At 46.2% G+C, this 15,162-nt stretch overlaps 2 protein-coding genes across 5 annotated transcripts in view; both read right to left on the bottom strand.

Moving 5' to 3' along the window:
* Positions 1-710: 710 nt before the first annotated feature.
* dyrk3 (dual specificity tyrosine phosphorylation regulated kinase 3) lies at positions 711-10,567 on the bottom strand. Its single transcript, XM_075460714.1, has 6 exons — positions 9,698-10,567; positions 7,487-7,596; positions 4,242-4,447; positions 3,810-4,113; positions 3,301-3,717; positions 711-3,192 (listed from the first exon to the last, which is right to left on the bottom strand). The coding sequence occupies exons 1-6, from the start codon at positions 9,738-9,740 to the stop codon at positions 2,461-2,463; spliced, it is 1,812 nt and encodes a 603-aa protein (XP_075316829.1). The 5' UTR covers positions 9,741-10,567; the 3' UTR covers positions 711-2,460.
* Positions 10,568-12,329: 1,762 nt separating this feature from the next.
* Positions 12,330-15,162, bottom strand: part of rassf5 (Ras association domain family member 5) — a 28,241-nt gene continuing 25,408 nt past the window's right edge. For 2 of the 4 annotated variants that reach the window (XM_075460709.1, XM_075460711.1), the window contains exons 5-6: positions 14,885-15,000; positions 12,330-14,784 (exon numbers count right to left, since the gene is read on the bottom strand). In XM_075460709.1, the coding sequence (XP_075316824.1) occupies positions 14,641-14,784; positions 14,885-15,000 (260 nt within the window). In that variant the 3' untranslated portion in view covers positions 12,330-14,640. The remainder of the gene's footprint in view (positions 14,785-14,884; positions 15,001-15,162) is intronic. The other 2 variants (XM_075460712.1, XM_075460713.1) reach the window with 1 other exon arrangement.

Here is a 15,162-nt window from a genome sequence, read left to right as displayed (position 1 = left end):
ACAGTACTTAAAAGACCAGGTTCACTCTAAGCTATTCCCCAAAGCGGCCTTCTTGATATACATTTGGTCATGTGAGGTTATAGGTTAGGCTATGGAAAATCATCCAGATGTATTACTTAAGTATAATTTTCAACATATCTGCAACAACTTCATGGAAAGCATTTTTGTTTAAAAGAAGTAAATAAATAGTGCACTTCATTTAACTTCTTTTCATGAGCCTGTTCAGGGGTTTATAAGTGTGTTGGAATTGTCCTTTCAGCTGTTTTTTTTTTTTATTTTTTTTTTAAAAATAGGTTTCACAGAAGTGCATAAATGATAAGGGCCTCAATGACTCATCTTTGTCCCTGTTTTCGCCGAGTCCGTAACCGAATCACTGACTGAAATCCAACTCACTTGTAAGCAAAAAAAAATACAACAAACACGAGAGGCCATTTTGTTTCATAACACGGGCTTGCCGGTGTCAAATGTCAAAAAAACACTTGTTCCCGCAGGATGCACGCGCTGTATTCTGCAGGAGTGGCCATTGTATCACTATCTCTAAAAGCATTTCCTGATCAGTCTTTTTTTTTTAGCCTCAGCCACATTCCGTCTATCCATCACATCCACATCACCTGAACACTGCGCTCAGGTGACGTTTCCCCACTGTGTCGAGATAAGAGAGGCTGATCCTCACAGAGAAAACAAAACAAAAATCACCCCACAGCAGCTGGTTTCACTTAACAGCAATTTTTATTTTTTTTTAGAAAAAGAAACTATCACAACTTCATTTGGTTACTGTACAGTTTCTCTTCTCATAGTCACTCGGTCAGATAACAGGTTGTGATTTCATGCTGAACACCAAACACCCTCCTACTAACTCACACCACTATTACAACATGACAGGACACGACTTTTTCTCCTCGCCTGCTTTTGCGTTTTTCATCCTCTTGATATTCTGGAGTGAAAAGCAATAGAAACCACTTCTATAAAAAAAAAAAGAAAAAAAAAATGGAGCAAAAGTAGAAATCCCTGACAGTTTCACTTAGAAAATGAGGGACAAGAGAGAAAGAACTCTTTGAATGGCGTGGCCGTGGTCCATATCAACATGCACCTGACGTGTTTCTGTGTGCGTGTCTCTGTGCGTGCGCGCTTTGGACAGCACCATAATTCATTATTTATGTGTAAAAGAGGTTCCCTGCCCTACATGGGTGAGATAAAGAGTTGGGGGGGGGGGGGATGTGGGAGAATGGATCTAGGTCAGACGGTGGCGCATGCATACCCCCTCCGCAGAAAATCGTAAATGCAATCTCTCGCTCTCTCGCTGGACAGAACTGCATGCATGTTCGTCCACAGCACGGGCGAACGTAAATGTAACTTTGAGGGATGTATCAAGTATGTCTCCCTGAGAAACGCTTCATTCTTCAGTACCGTAGAAATCCTCCTTTTGTCACTGGCCTGCCTTCTACGTCTCCCCCTGAAGGGGGAAAAAAAACAAACAAAAAAAAAAAAAAAAAAAAAAAAGGATCCTGGCTCATATTAAACATTCTGCTCTTCATATTACCCCGAGGTATTTCTCACCTTGCACTATTCTTCCACTAACACCCGCCCACCAACAATCCCAGCAGCTTTATCACAGGGGGGAGCAACGTGACAATCATGCAAACTTTCAAACAACTTTCCTGGCCATCACCACACGGGCGTTTATGTGCACTGACCCGCAGCTCTCTCCTTTCCCCTCCCTATATTGATCGGCTCATGTGAGCTGGCCTCACGCAAAAAAGAGGAAGTGAAGGCTCGCCGTTAACTTATCCTAATTATTCACTCTGAAAAAAAACAACAATCCAACCCGGTCTAGCCAGTTTAATGGTATTTGTGTTGCGTATGGAATAATTGTGTCAGCGATTGCAGGGCCTGACGACGAGAGTCCGGTTCTTTTCTTTCTTCCTCCATCGACTTATTTTGGCTGAATAAATATGTATTCTTGCTGACTCCAACCTGATGGGAGTAATCTCTGTAGCCCTTTTCAAGTTTCACGTGTATGAAAACGGCCGAATACTTGTGAGTGTGAAGTGAGGCAAGTGACAGGTGTGCTCCAGAGTGTTTACTGCTAAAACACTCACGTGAGATCAAGCACAGGCCAAAAAAAAAACCAAAAACATTTTCTCGTTAACAAAGCTGTCCACTCACACAAGGAAGGTTTTAAAAAGCATTATCTAATCACACCTTATCAACTGGCTGCATACAGAAATTCCACAGCCACTCCCCTGTATAAAAACTTTAATGCTTCTTTGATGATTTATCTGCTTGCTTTGCTAATATTAAAACCAGGAACTGGGGTGTCGACACCTCTCAGTAGAAAACAAATAAAAGAACAACCAAACAAAGTTTTAAAACCACTTCCTCCCGTACTCTGACTCCTCCCGAGGAGTGCACAGGAGGAGAAAGTGGAGAACGAGAGGAGATCAGAGGACTCTCTCTCGATTATGAGACAAGTTTAGGTAGGACCGTGCGAAGGGGCATGGCCTCCCCTGAATCTCCCATCATGTTGCTCCTCAGTTTGTTGCTGGCAGCTGTGGTGCCTAAGCCAGCCCCGCCTTTGGCCAGGATAGAGGGAAAGGAGGTGCTGTGGTGCTCAGGAAGTCGTTTCCCGGTAGCCCCTTGGCTTTTCTCTGTCCCAGGTATGGGCTTGGGAAGCCGACGATACAGCCAAGGGTGTCTGAGGGCCTGGCTAGGGGTGAGTCGAGATGAGGGATCCCAGTCCAAACACTTCTTTATGAAGTCAGTAAAAGTTGGGTCCTCACAGCCCTTGAGTGCTGCACTCCACTCCTTGCTACCTGGGGGGCATCTCACCTTGCCACGGCGTGAACGAGAGCCCGTCAGCACAGTGGCCCCGGTTGGCAGGGTGTTTGCTACACAGTAGCGAGGGTGGCCCTTGGAGTTGATGAAGTTCTTTGCTCTTTTGGCCTGCTCGAGAACCTTCTGCGGAGGCATGCCCAGCAGCTCCATGACACAGGCCAGCTGGTCACCCTCGTCTTCGCCGGGAAACAGGGGGTAGCCGGTCAACAGTTCGGCCAGTATGCAGCCGAAGCTCCACATATCGATGGGAAGGCCGTAGCGGGAGCCAAGGATCACCTCTGGAGCTCGGTAAAAACGAGACTGGATGTAGGTGTAAACCCGCTGGTGTTCAAAGCAGCTGGAGCCGAAGTCAATCACCTGGCAGAGACGAGGGGAGAACAGATTGTAGAAATGAACATCAAATTTACAAAACCCGTCAAAAAAAGCGCACGATTTCCCACGACCTGAATGTGCCAGATGCGTTACCTTGATGCCACTGCGGCCCTGCTGTTTGAGTAGGATGTTCTCTGGCTTGAGGTCACAGTGGATGATTCTGTGCCGACTTAGAGCCTCCAGGCACTGCAGGATGGAGTGTGCAAACTTCCTGACCAGCGGCAGACTGAAGCCCTGAAACTTGTTGCGCTTGATGAGCTCATACAAGTTCATGCTCAACAGCTCAAAGGTCATACAGATGTGGTTGCGGAAGGTGAAGTTCTCGAGCATGTGCACAACATTCATGGTGCCGTTACGATCCTGCTTGCGCAGGTGCTCCAGGATGCGGATTTCCTCCTGCGCCTGCCGGTGGAAGCGCTTCTCGTTGCGCACCATTTTCAGAGCGAGGTGCTGCTGCAGCTTGTGGTCGTATACTTTAGCCACCTGGCCAAAGCTACCCTTTCCGATTATCTGAAGCGGGAATGAAGATCATTTGTGATTAGTTCGGAGTCAGGGACAACAGCGAGTCTTTAAAGTGTGCAATGACAAACTGTAAGCCTGACCTTCAGGAACTCATAGCGGTAAGCCAGGTGGTCGTGGGGAACGTGGATGTAACCCCCCTGCTCATCATCATAACCACTGTTGTTGTTGCCTCCAGCGATGGCAGGCCTCTTCTTGGCGTTGGGTCCCACAAAGTAGATGTCTGGGTAGGAGTGGATCTCTGTCTGCTCCAGGGGGTTAAGCTGGGATCGGTACAGTCTCAGAGCCTGGTCAGGAGTGAGCGGGCCGCACAGCTTGCCACTGTTCCCTCCATTCCCAGCTCCGTGTGAGCCGGAGGATTCACTGGAGCCCTTACTGGATTCAGTGCTGTGAACAAAAGAGCACGGCAGCAACGCTGTGGTCAGAACCTGCTGGGATCTTCTTCACCCCTGTAAAATGCTACATTTTCAGCAACTTAAAACTCCAGCAGTTTTCTCACTGGGACTGGCTCTCACCTGTCTACACTGTGTTCCTTGGACAGGCCGGAGACTGGGGCAGATTTAGTGGGCGTCTGGCCCGCGCTCCCGCTGGTCTGTGTGGTTGCTGTGGTGATGGCGTTGATCTTTCGGTTATTAGTCGAGTCTTCATACAGGTACTTGACCTTCAGCTGGCCACCTCGCACAGTCACCTGATCCCTCATTACAACCTTGTTACTGACAATCTGTGATAAAAGATGAAATACAAAAGAGATGCACATCGTTAAAGGCATTAAAAAAAAAATAAAATCCAGAGAATTCATATTCTATATGAAAAAAACCAAACATGTTGTTTATACTGTTTTATGAATAGAGGGAGCATTTGTTTCGGTCCCCTCTGGGACCATCAATCCCCATCAACAATACACACGAGAAGGTGTTTTGGTACATTTCTTTGTGGCCAAAGGCAGCGAGGAAAGGAAACGGAGAATAATTGCAGCAAAGGCAGAATATGCAGCAGATGCCAGTTTTGTTGGATGCGAGTTTCAATCTACTCTTGAGTAAAGAGCAGCGAGAAAGCAGCTGAGGTTCAACCTGCAGCGGGTGAACCAGTACGACAGGATCCAGATCCAGCCTGACTGTAAACGCTTAGGTGTGAAAGACACCCATCGAAACGCACTCGAAATGTTTCAAATCCCCGCCTGCTTGCTTGTGTTCACAATTAGGTGAAAGACCAAGCAATCTTTGGCTTAGCAATAAAGTCAGCTCGTTAACTCGCACAGTCTGATATTCAACCTGCGAAAGCGACTCCAAGATTTCAATTTGGTCAAGACGAAGAACAGTGACTGCCCACTGTCGCACTTTAGTTGGAGATGAGCACAAATGACCCGAAAGACGGAGCACAAGCCGTTACATCTGTCTGGACTAAAATATAAATGTCATTTTCTAAACTGCTTTTCTCAAGAACAGATCCATAACCCATAAATTCAAAAAGTAAGAAATCAACCAGTACTCGGGATGATTTGCACGGTTATAGTAGTTTAAAGAAAGGTCTTAAATCCATCCAGTGAATAGATTATTTCTGGCAACCCCAGGAATTCATTCTTCCGCGCTCTCCGCCTCTCCCGCCCGCCTCGTTCCCACCAGCGGAAAAAAAAGCCCTCCACAAGATTATGGAGCACAAGGGGAAATCATGGTCATTAAAGTTAAATTATACTCTTATGGAAGCCCTTCTGCCGCGAAGACACTCTGACATAAGACCGTCACAACTTCCAACACAGAGTTACACCGAAGACGTACACTGACCTCCCGGCTGTGTCTCTTTCATATGAACGTCTCTTCTTCTCATGGCAGAGCGGAGCGGAAAGTTGTCCTGTTTTTCTTTCTTTCTCTCTCCGCGTTGCTCCGTGACACTTGAGGTTTCACTGTGAAGCCGATCTATGGCTGAAACCGTGTCGGTTCACAAAGACGGCACCTCAAGGAATCGTACTTTAAAAAGGAGGTGTTGACATCTTCCCTTGAAAGAGGACTCGGCTGGGAGAGAGTTTGTGTTGTAGGTTTGAGGCCTAAAATTAGAGCTGGAATGCAGGACTGGTTTCCATACATGTAACTATATAGTCTTAACTTATTACAAGCCCTTCTGCTGACCCAGGGTCCCATGCAGCTGTTGTGCAAAAGCTGCCGAGCTGAAACGCGGTGAATGTCATTGGCTGAGCCCCCCCTCACCCGCACAAACACTGACATAAAAATCAAAGCTTTCCACGTGTGGAAAAAAACGTGATCAAAACGCAGACAGGAAGAGTGGTGAGCGGATCATCTCCAACACAGGTATTACTGGAGGTGGTGAGCACTGCGTGTAAATCTGTATGCAGCAACAGATGGAGAAGAGATAATCTGTTCGCTGTTAAGAGACAGCGTAGCATTCACTGCTTCTTCTCTGAAGCACACACAGGGTTGCACAACACGACTCAAAGCATGTGGCGTTCACAACGCTGCGTTAAACGCAGCAAAACTGGGTAATGTGCAGCCTTGAGGCGGGTCGCAATCCTAACAAGACCGGTGTCCGTTGCAGACCTGAACACCATCACCGCCTCTCGGTCAGTCGTTTCGGATCATGAAGTGCGACTAGATTTACGGCTACAATCTAAATAGTTCATACTCGCTGCTAACATAGAACCGGGGTGACATCAGTTGATCACTTTAATAGAGCATGAGACACTTCTCCGAGCGCTGAACATGCTGAACTGGGGCGACTCGCTGCCAGTCACATTCAGTAGAGGACAGCACCTCTGTGAGCGTGACAGACGGACACAAAGGAAGAGGGGCAGGACTGGAAATAGAAAACTAGGCCTAACCTCTGTGCAAGCCCACTGATGGAGGATTAGACGAGCCAGGAGAAGGGGAGGAGGGAGAGAATGTTGATTAGCGACTTTGTTTGTGGGTCACATTTTCAAGCCCAATAAATCTTTACAATGTATCAAACCGGCCGCCTTCCTCTGCCGACGCGGAGCCGGCTGCGTACATCGCTGTTTGCGGATTTTCTGCTGAAGGGGACGGTGCGAGCAAAACCTACGGAACAGCTGCGAACATTAGGCAGCAACTTCTTAATTTACATGCGCCCATTAATTCTTTCATTAGTGCGGTTTGTTTGAACATGCCCGTAGCGAGCAAAGTCCCAAATAAGCTTATGATGACCTGAACTGGATCCACTGATCAGGAAAATCGGTTGATTTACTGGGGCTCATAAAACTGCCCGCAACTGGTCGTTCCGTCGAGTTGTTTGCCCGGGCAGACAAGGGCAGCTGTGTATCAGGCTAGTGGAGGTCATACGTGCCGGCGCACTGCATACTGATCAATCTGCATTGTCTGTATCCTGAAATCAAGTTTTTGATACATCCAAGTAAGGTACATTTACTGCAATTAAATGGAGCGCTGCCCAACACAACAATCATTATCATATGCCCCCAGGGCATCAGTCAATGTTACACAAGTGACTGTGGCGTTCTTATTGGGGGGCATTAAAACTGTTACTGGTAACTGTTATAAAACTGCTTCGTGTGTTGGAGATAAGAGATGAAGCCAGAGATAAGAGCCTCCCAAACAACCCAGTAAGACTGGGGGAGGGAAGGAGGAGGAGGAGGGGTAGAAATGTGATGAATACGAACAAGGCTGACCATGGGACGTCTCACGAAGGAACAGGATGTCTGGAGACAGAGAGCGCCTCAGCACCGGAAACTGGGCTTAACTGGCTTTGTGCTTGCGTATGTGTTTGTGTGCGCACTCACCGTGTGTTTGGGCATCGGGGGCAGCCCAGACGGACTGTTTGTGTCTGCTTCTTCTTTAAGGATGTGGTCTGTCCTCATGTAGGAGTCGTACAGGCCGTCACCATGGCGTGCTAAAGGGACAGAGGAGGAACAAATCAATCGGTGTGTCACGGTGGGACCCACCGAAATCTGCAACACAGACTCACTCCAGGATAAATAAAAAAAAAAAAAGCTACTGATGGCATTTAGAGGTAAAGTCTACAGAAAGCAATTTAATCTCCTCCGCAGAGAGATACAATCCCGTTTGCCTAAACCAGGCAAAGACCCATTGATTTTCTCATCAACCAACCCCCCACGACCGATAACTACTTCGACACTAAAACAAATGATTTGCTACGGTCCGACAAATCCCTTCAGCTCACCTCAGCAGGGCTGCCCCCGTCCTACTGTTCCCAGTGGGAATGAATGTTGTCTGACACTACAACATAACCCCACATTTACTGTGAAACAGCCATTATTAGCAGGTACACCATTGTATCTATTGTGTCCTATACATTGTATCCAAGGCCAGGCCGCTGACCTGACCAGCTTAGATAGGGCTTAGGGTCCCAGATCGCTAGCGCTGCAAGTGGTATTATTGGCCTAATGGGGGTAACAGATGCCTCAGTGACGACAGCATCTTTCCATCTGTCCATTCAGGCCAAGTCATTTAAGGCACACACCAGGTGTGCTCAGACTTTGAGCCAACATGGAGGGATGTGGGGGCTTGTCATTCAATAGCGCCAAGTTTCATGCCCACCTCTGTGGCACTGAGCCAAACGCCTACAGTAACGTGAGCAGAGTGTTTGGGACAGTAGGAGGAAGTCGGTAACTAAAATGATGTGCGTGTGACATGCATCTCAACAGTCATATAGATTACACAATACTTCAGCACAGCAAAGGCTAGCTTGAGAAGTCGAGCAGCCTGGGAGCCTAAGCCATTTATGAAGCCATTGTGTTGGGCTGGCGCATTAGCAAAAAAGCCCCCAGTTTTGGCATGTTTCGTGCCATCTCCGACTGGTCCCCGAGAGCGCTGCAACCAAGCGCAGGTGAGTCAGAGCCCACGTCCCTCGTGCTAGATCGTCAACAGACATGCTCCTGGACAGATTAGACCTGCTGCCTGGATACAGACGCACTAAACCTGCACAGCACAGCAACCAGCAGCATTAGGGCTCCACGTAAAAAAGCACAGACCCCATACGCAACACTGCAAACTCCTAATCACCGGGCAGGGGCTCAGCAACTGCTGTGCAGAATCTGACTTTGTTGTCCCAGCAAAACCTCCAAGAGGACAAACAAACAAACAAACAATGAAGGACAGAGCCCAATCTTCTATGTAAGCAAACATACAGAACAATACACTCAGCTGGCGTCCAGCTCCCCTCAGGCTGACTCCCTCCCCCTCCTCTCTCTGCACAGCAAAGGGTAGAGAACAAAGTTCACGCAAACAGACACACGGCGGATCATGTGTCATAAAACGTGCGAGTGGGTCTGTGGTGGGGTCCAGTCACAGCTTTCTGTCCACCACCTCGTCTCGGTATTCTGGGCAGCGTCTCTTTACAGTCCGTACACCCACTGTACACCACAGACACAATCCAACAGAGGCTTCGGCGCGTTTCCGCTCACATTTCCAGGTACACGTCATAAGAAAAGTGCGACCAACTCAAAACACGACCTAGAGCCAAATACTGGCACTCTCAGGGCACATATATACAAAACAAAAACTAGCTCACACAGCGGTCAATAAAACACAATCAATTCCTACACCAGACCAGTGAAAACAACGCAGCACTTCCTGGACGGATCTCCGAAAACACTTCCATACAGAGCTCTCGTGACTGGGATGGATTCCCAAAGCAAAAGAAAACATGTTTACAACCCGCACCTTGTAAAATGCCCACGACACTACGACATTAGCCGCATCTGTCCGTTCCTTTTTCCACAGGACGCGACGTGCCACTTAAACCGGGAAGCATGGAGAAATGTGTCAGCCACAAAGAATAAAGCCCATTTGTGTGGACAGATTCACGAGGATGAAACTAATGCCACGACACGAATGCGGCTGCTCTCACTTCCCACTTGAGATTCTTGACACTCTTATTATTATTATTATTTTAAAATTTGAAATAAAAACAAAGAAAGCAGAACGTGCAGCAAACACAGATAGAGAGTGCAACACTTTGTTGTGGTTACCTGTTGCTATTGGGCCCTCTGGTTTTCTGCTTATTATCATCATGATTGTAATTAACTTGTGACCCCAGCATCCGAAGTTGGGGAAACAAAAAAAAAAATCCCGGAGAAAAAAAAAAGAAGAAAAAGTTCAAATCATCTAGCAAAGTCAGCAAACAGCATTTAAAACTTCGAGTTAAAGTGTTCACGAGCAAGTAAAGTCCGAATACCCTTGAGTTATTAAGACGAACTAACTAGTTATGTTTCTCCTCGGGGTTAACCAACTATTTTCTTGGCTTTAACAGTGATTCATCCTTGTTTTTATTAAAACCACAGAATCGTGCTTTCACGGTCGCTCTGGCTAACATTAGCCTCTCCAGCAGTCTGAAAAAGCTCCACAGCAGGCAGTGGGGGTCGTTTTCCTCAGCTAGCAGCTCGGCTAGCTCGCGCAGCCACAAAAACAGCCGTCCGGACGGGAGCCGCTCCCTCTGTTCAAAGTAGTTTGAGTCCAAATATTACTGCTTGCTGGTCTGGCCCGCTTGCCCCTCGCCTTTCTCTGACGGTACAATGAGTCGATCCAGAGCACCATTCCCGTCCCGGTTAGCTGACTTGGTAGTTAGCAAACAGCGATGCAACCACTCGTCGAGCCCCCAGGATTTGTCCTCCTTCGGGACAGCTAGGGGCTGCCTCGCTCGTCTTCAGGGAAGGCTAGCCAAAAAAAAAAAAAACAAGCTAGCTGTACAAAAGTCCCATGTTTGCTGCAGAAACAAACAGAGGATCCTTTTCGCATAAAGCTTCACCTGGAGTGAGTGCAGTAAAGCTGCACTATTAAATCCTTCTTCAGACTAGGGAGTATCTTATTCGACGGCGATGTGTGTTGTTGCTAAGGGCGTCTTCAATGAGCCTGGAATCAGCAGGAAAACAGAGGGAGGGGCGGGGGGGGGGGGGGGGGGGCGCTTAGAGAGCCAACAGAAGCGCGCCCCCTAGCGTCTGACTGGAGCTCTGCAGAGGAGCGGTGGGCTTTACTGCAAACTTTCCCATTATAACAGCCAGAGCAGGATTTGGAATAAAAAATTTGAAGAAGTCTAACTGGTAAATAAATCAAATCATTTAGGACGAACCTAATTGAATTCTTTTTGCAAATATGCTCGATGTATTATCTTAAGGGCCACCTATTTGGACACCAGACCTTCCTTAAAAAACACAGATGTTTAACAACCCTCAGGAGGAGTCTTTCTGGCAAATGAAAGAGTTTAAAAAAACAAATGAAGAACCAGACAAAGAATGCGTTATTGGAGAGTGACAGCTACATATGATTCCAAGTGTTTTTAGCAAAAGTGTAAATAATTCAGTAGTTTGAGCTCCCGAAATATGAATACATGCTGTTTGTGAGTTTTAGACAATCAATCGATCTGACTAAACCCATTTAGAATTTTCTGAAATTTTGGTAAGCATTTGCACTTTTGTCTTATTTTTCTTTTAACTTAGAAAAAGAAAAGAAAAACGCCTGTCACATTAATACATATTCAGAGCATATGTCAGTTGCAGCCCTGAGACTCACACAGTGCTATTGGTCATTCACTCTGCATACCCTATGAGGAGAACTGTGGATTGAAACTTGAGCGGGTATTGAGATCTATACAGGGCTAGAAATAGTTGAAGGCAGTGCAGAGGACAGACGGAGTAAGACCGGGACAGCAGGAGAAGGGGAACAGGCTAAATTCAGAAAGTGATATATGCTGGGCAGAGGGTGATGCTAATCTTAGCTCTTTCTCAAAGGTGAGAAGAGGGATCTGTCAATATTTGCTGCCATAAATAAAGCATGCTGACACAGTTTTAGGTGGCCCGCTAGCCGGCCGGCAGCCAGTCCTTAAGACCACTTTGGCCGCGCTCAGTATTCTTAGACGGTGGCGTATAGAGAGAGAAGGGTGAGAATGCCTATATACTGATGTGCGTCTTGCACTTTCCTCCAAAGAGAGTTCAAGGTGCGAGTGTGTGAGCAAGCGCCGGTTTAATCACAGCCAGTAAATTTACAGCTACAGCAAGACTCGGGACCAGGTGCAAAGCTACCTATAGGTCCTTGTCGAGGTTCTGGCTGTATTTGGTATGAAGCCCTGTGACAGGCACTGGCACCTGTGAGTTTATTGGTCCAACACCATATTCTGAATGCCCTTTGACCACAGAGACTACCTTAAAACGACCATATCAGAGAATGCATTGTGAAACTGAGTGTTGATAAATAGTTTGTTTTTGTCAAACATATTAGAACTTAAAAAACAAAGATCTGAAAGATCACACCAACGTGCATTTGATGGTGAGCTCAAGTAGGTGATGTTCAGCTTTTACAGACGGCATTAGCAGATTAGATGATATCTCGCCACCTGCTGGTGATTTGAAGCCAAATGCAAGCTGGCTCCTGGCGAGGAGAGCAGATGAAGATCTCAGCACTTTCTACTTTGGGTCATGTCTGAAACACCACATCCTGCTCATATCAACGACCCACTAAGTATTGCAAAACTGCCTCTCCCAACAAAAGACAATTAGTTTGTACAAAAATAATATCAGGAGCACCAAAATGTGACTTTATACTGATGTGATGTTTCACATTACAGCTCTGTTTTAGCAGAAAAACACAAAGAAATTAGAACATCTCAATAAAGGGTATGTCCCCCTTATTTTTATTTGAATATTCTGTACAGATCTACTCATGTATTTATACACACTTCCTCAAATAAATCAAAATAAATGCCCTCTACCCCCCTCCCAAAAAAAAAGCAACAACAAGTCTCAGCATCCTTGACGTGACATCTCATGGATGGTTGTGGACCATGAAATAAATAAGACACACACACACACACACACACACACACACATAGAAACGCGCCCACAGAGGAGTCGTTGGAAACAAACAAGCGTTTTGAGAAGACGACGCACACAAACAGCGCTGCCCCAAGAAACAAAGATTTGCACACATGCAAAAGCCCCCGTACATGTACTCAGGCACCTGTGTGTGCCGAAACACACCGTACGTAGATACACAGGGACACGTGAAACAAAAGGCACTGCCAGCAGGAACAGCTCGCGCTTCAAGGAGGGGCGGTAAAAGCGCAGGTTTAGGTTGACAGAAAAGCGTGTATTTATGGACATCAGCCCCCATTCATTAGTATTTCAAGAGAATAAGTGGGACATGTTGAAGTTTGCAAGAGATTTTGGATCAAATACTTTGATGATGGACGTGGATGCCAATTTTTATTTTTATTTTTCCAAAAACTAGAAGAAATGAATTTGCCAGTCTGCGCTTGAAATGTGAGAGTAAACACGTGTCTTAATACTCTGTGAGGCAGCGCTGATGACACACGCACACACTCATTTCAAAGCTTTTCCTCACATTATCGTCACCGACCTAGATGATCACACACACACTCACACACACACACACACACACACACACACACACACACACACACACACACACAAACACACATGCCAACCAGTAGGAATATACAAAAAATATTAATATTCACAATAATAAAGTTAAACCTTGTCACTCTTTTTTTTTCCAGTGTCTACATTAATTCATGTGCATTGCAAACACATCATTGGTACATCATAGCCATTATCATGAATTTCATAGATTTTTGTTTCTTTTCTTTATTTTATGTAAGGGGGTGGAAGACAGAGAGAGACCAAAGGAAAACATAAATGCATGCCGAGCCCCAGAGCTGTGGGCCTCTCGTTGACCTGCATCTATAAGTGCAAAACAGAAGCTGGTTGTTATTTTTTACATACGCCACCTTCCATTCAATAAACTTCCAATTGTCTCCGGCCCGTTTTCAATCCACTCAGTAGATTTGTCCCTCTAAGCTTTGGTGTAAGAGTCTTTTCACATTCAAATACAACCCGAACACAGCGTTCATGAAGTGTGTCGGTAAAGGGATGTGGGCCGCCTCTCTCAGCTTCACCTGCAGGCGGAGTTCATGCAAGGTCGGTTGGATCGGGATTTAGGCTGGGAAAAGGGGGGAATGATGTCAAAGTTATCATCTGCGAACAGGTCAGAATAGCGTGTAATGGAGGAGAAAGGAGAGAGAGGCTTCTAACTGGGTGTGAATGAAGATATTCCTGGTAGCATCTTCATCTTTTCAGGTCTTTTCACAAAAATAAAAGCTTTAAGTGGGCAAATAATAATAGATAAGCATGTGCTAAAATAGCTTTGTGTGTGTTAGAGGAGGGCGATGCTTCCTCCTTTGGGTTTTCTCTTTGCTCAGCACATGCTCCCTGAGAAAAATCAAGAGAATGGATCTCTTTTTTCTTATGCCTCCACCCCGTCTTGCTCTACGAAAGCAAACTTTACCCCCTGCTTCTTGACCCTATGCGCTTCTCTTACAATTCCACATATCCAGCAACAAAACTAATATATCCAATCGTAACAAATTCTTTGTTTCCAAAGGGGGTGGGCGTAGTACGCTTGTCCTTCCATCCTAGTTAGATGCAGAAAAAAAAAGTAATCATGCCTTCTTTGTTTTAGTCCTAACTCTATGTGCATGACAGATGAGCTGAGACAGACTCATGCATAAGTAACACTTGCAATAGCAGCAGCAGCAGAAGTAGCAGAAGATGAGGGATCCTTTAAAAATGCCACTGATTCATATCAGTCCCAAATGAGCTCTCAAGTTGGAATTACAGTCCAGATCTTCCTGTGTGTGTCCTTGGCAACGAAAACACAGTTTGTCCATATCCTCTCCTTGGGGAGCAGATAAATGTATGTATGCGTGTTAGGGGGCTTGTGTAAGTCCTGAGAAAAGGATAAGCATCTATGTGTGATTTGTCTGTGTATGCATGTTGGTGTGGAGCCCGAAGGCAAGTTCAGATTAGGGCTTCTGAATAGATCACAGGGTCTTGTGGGGGTTGGACAGTGCTCAAAGGGTCAGTCTCACCCTGGGTCGGAGACGTATGTAACAGGTGAGGCGTCAGGGGTCGTGTTTTTGAAGGGCCTGCTGTAGTTTCTGTCGGTAGGTATCGTATTTGTGCTGCACTGCCCGTACGCGCTCCGTCTCCTCTTTCCCCAAGATGACCAGGAAGTTTTGAAGCTCGGGGACAGAGAATGCATGCCACTGTGGGATTAACAGGAAAAAACAAAAGAGGCATATTTATCTTCTATTCATTCTATGAATGTCTGTTAAAACAGTGTTTTGACTATCGGTGCTCTCTCACCTCTACCTCTCCAGTCTCATTTTCCTTAAGGACGAAACTGAGCTGCTTTGCATCTGGACCGGCAATCAACCTCAGGAGAAGGGGACGTTCAGACAGAGGAAGCTTCTGGAACAGGTCTGCACAAAGACAAAAACAAGTCAACTGTTAGAAATGCGTCTTGTGTGTCATGGCCTTTACCGCCCTGCTTGCCAGGCGTAGCATTCTCCTCAAATGGAAACAGGTTTCTCCACCGACTCACAACAATTGGATACGGGAAATTTTACACTGTCTAAAGTTAG

This window comes from Odontesthes bonariensis, chromosome 3, assembly GCF_027942865.1.
Source record: "Odontesthes bonariensis isolate fOdoBon6 chromosome 3, fOdoBon6.hap1, whole genome shotgun sequence".
Lineage (NCBI taxonomy): Eukaryota > Metazoa > Chordata > Actinopteri > Atheriniformes > Atherinopsidae > Odontesthes > Odontesthes bonariensis.
This window is presented reverse-complemented; position numbering and strand designations above follow the sequence as displayed.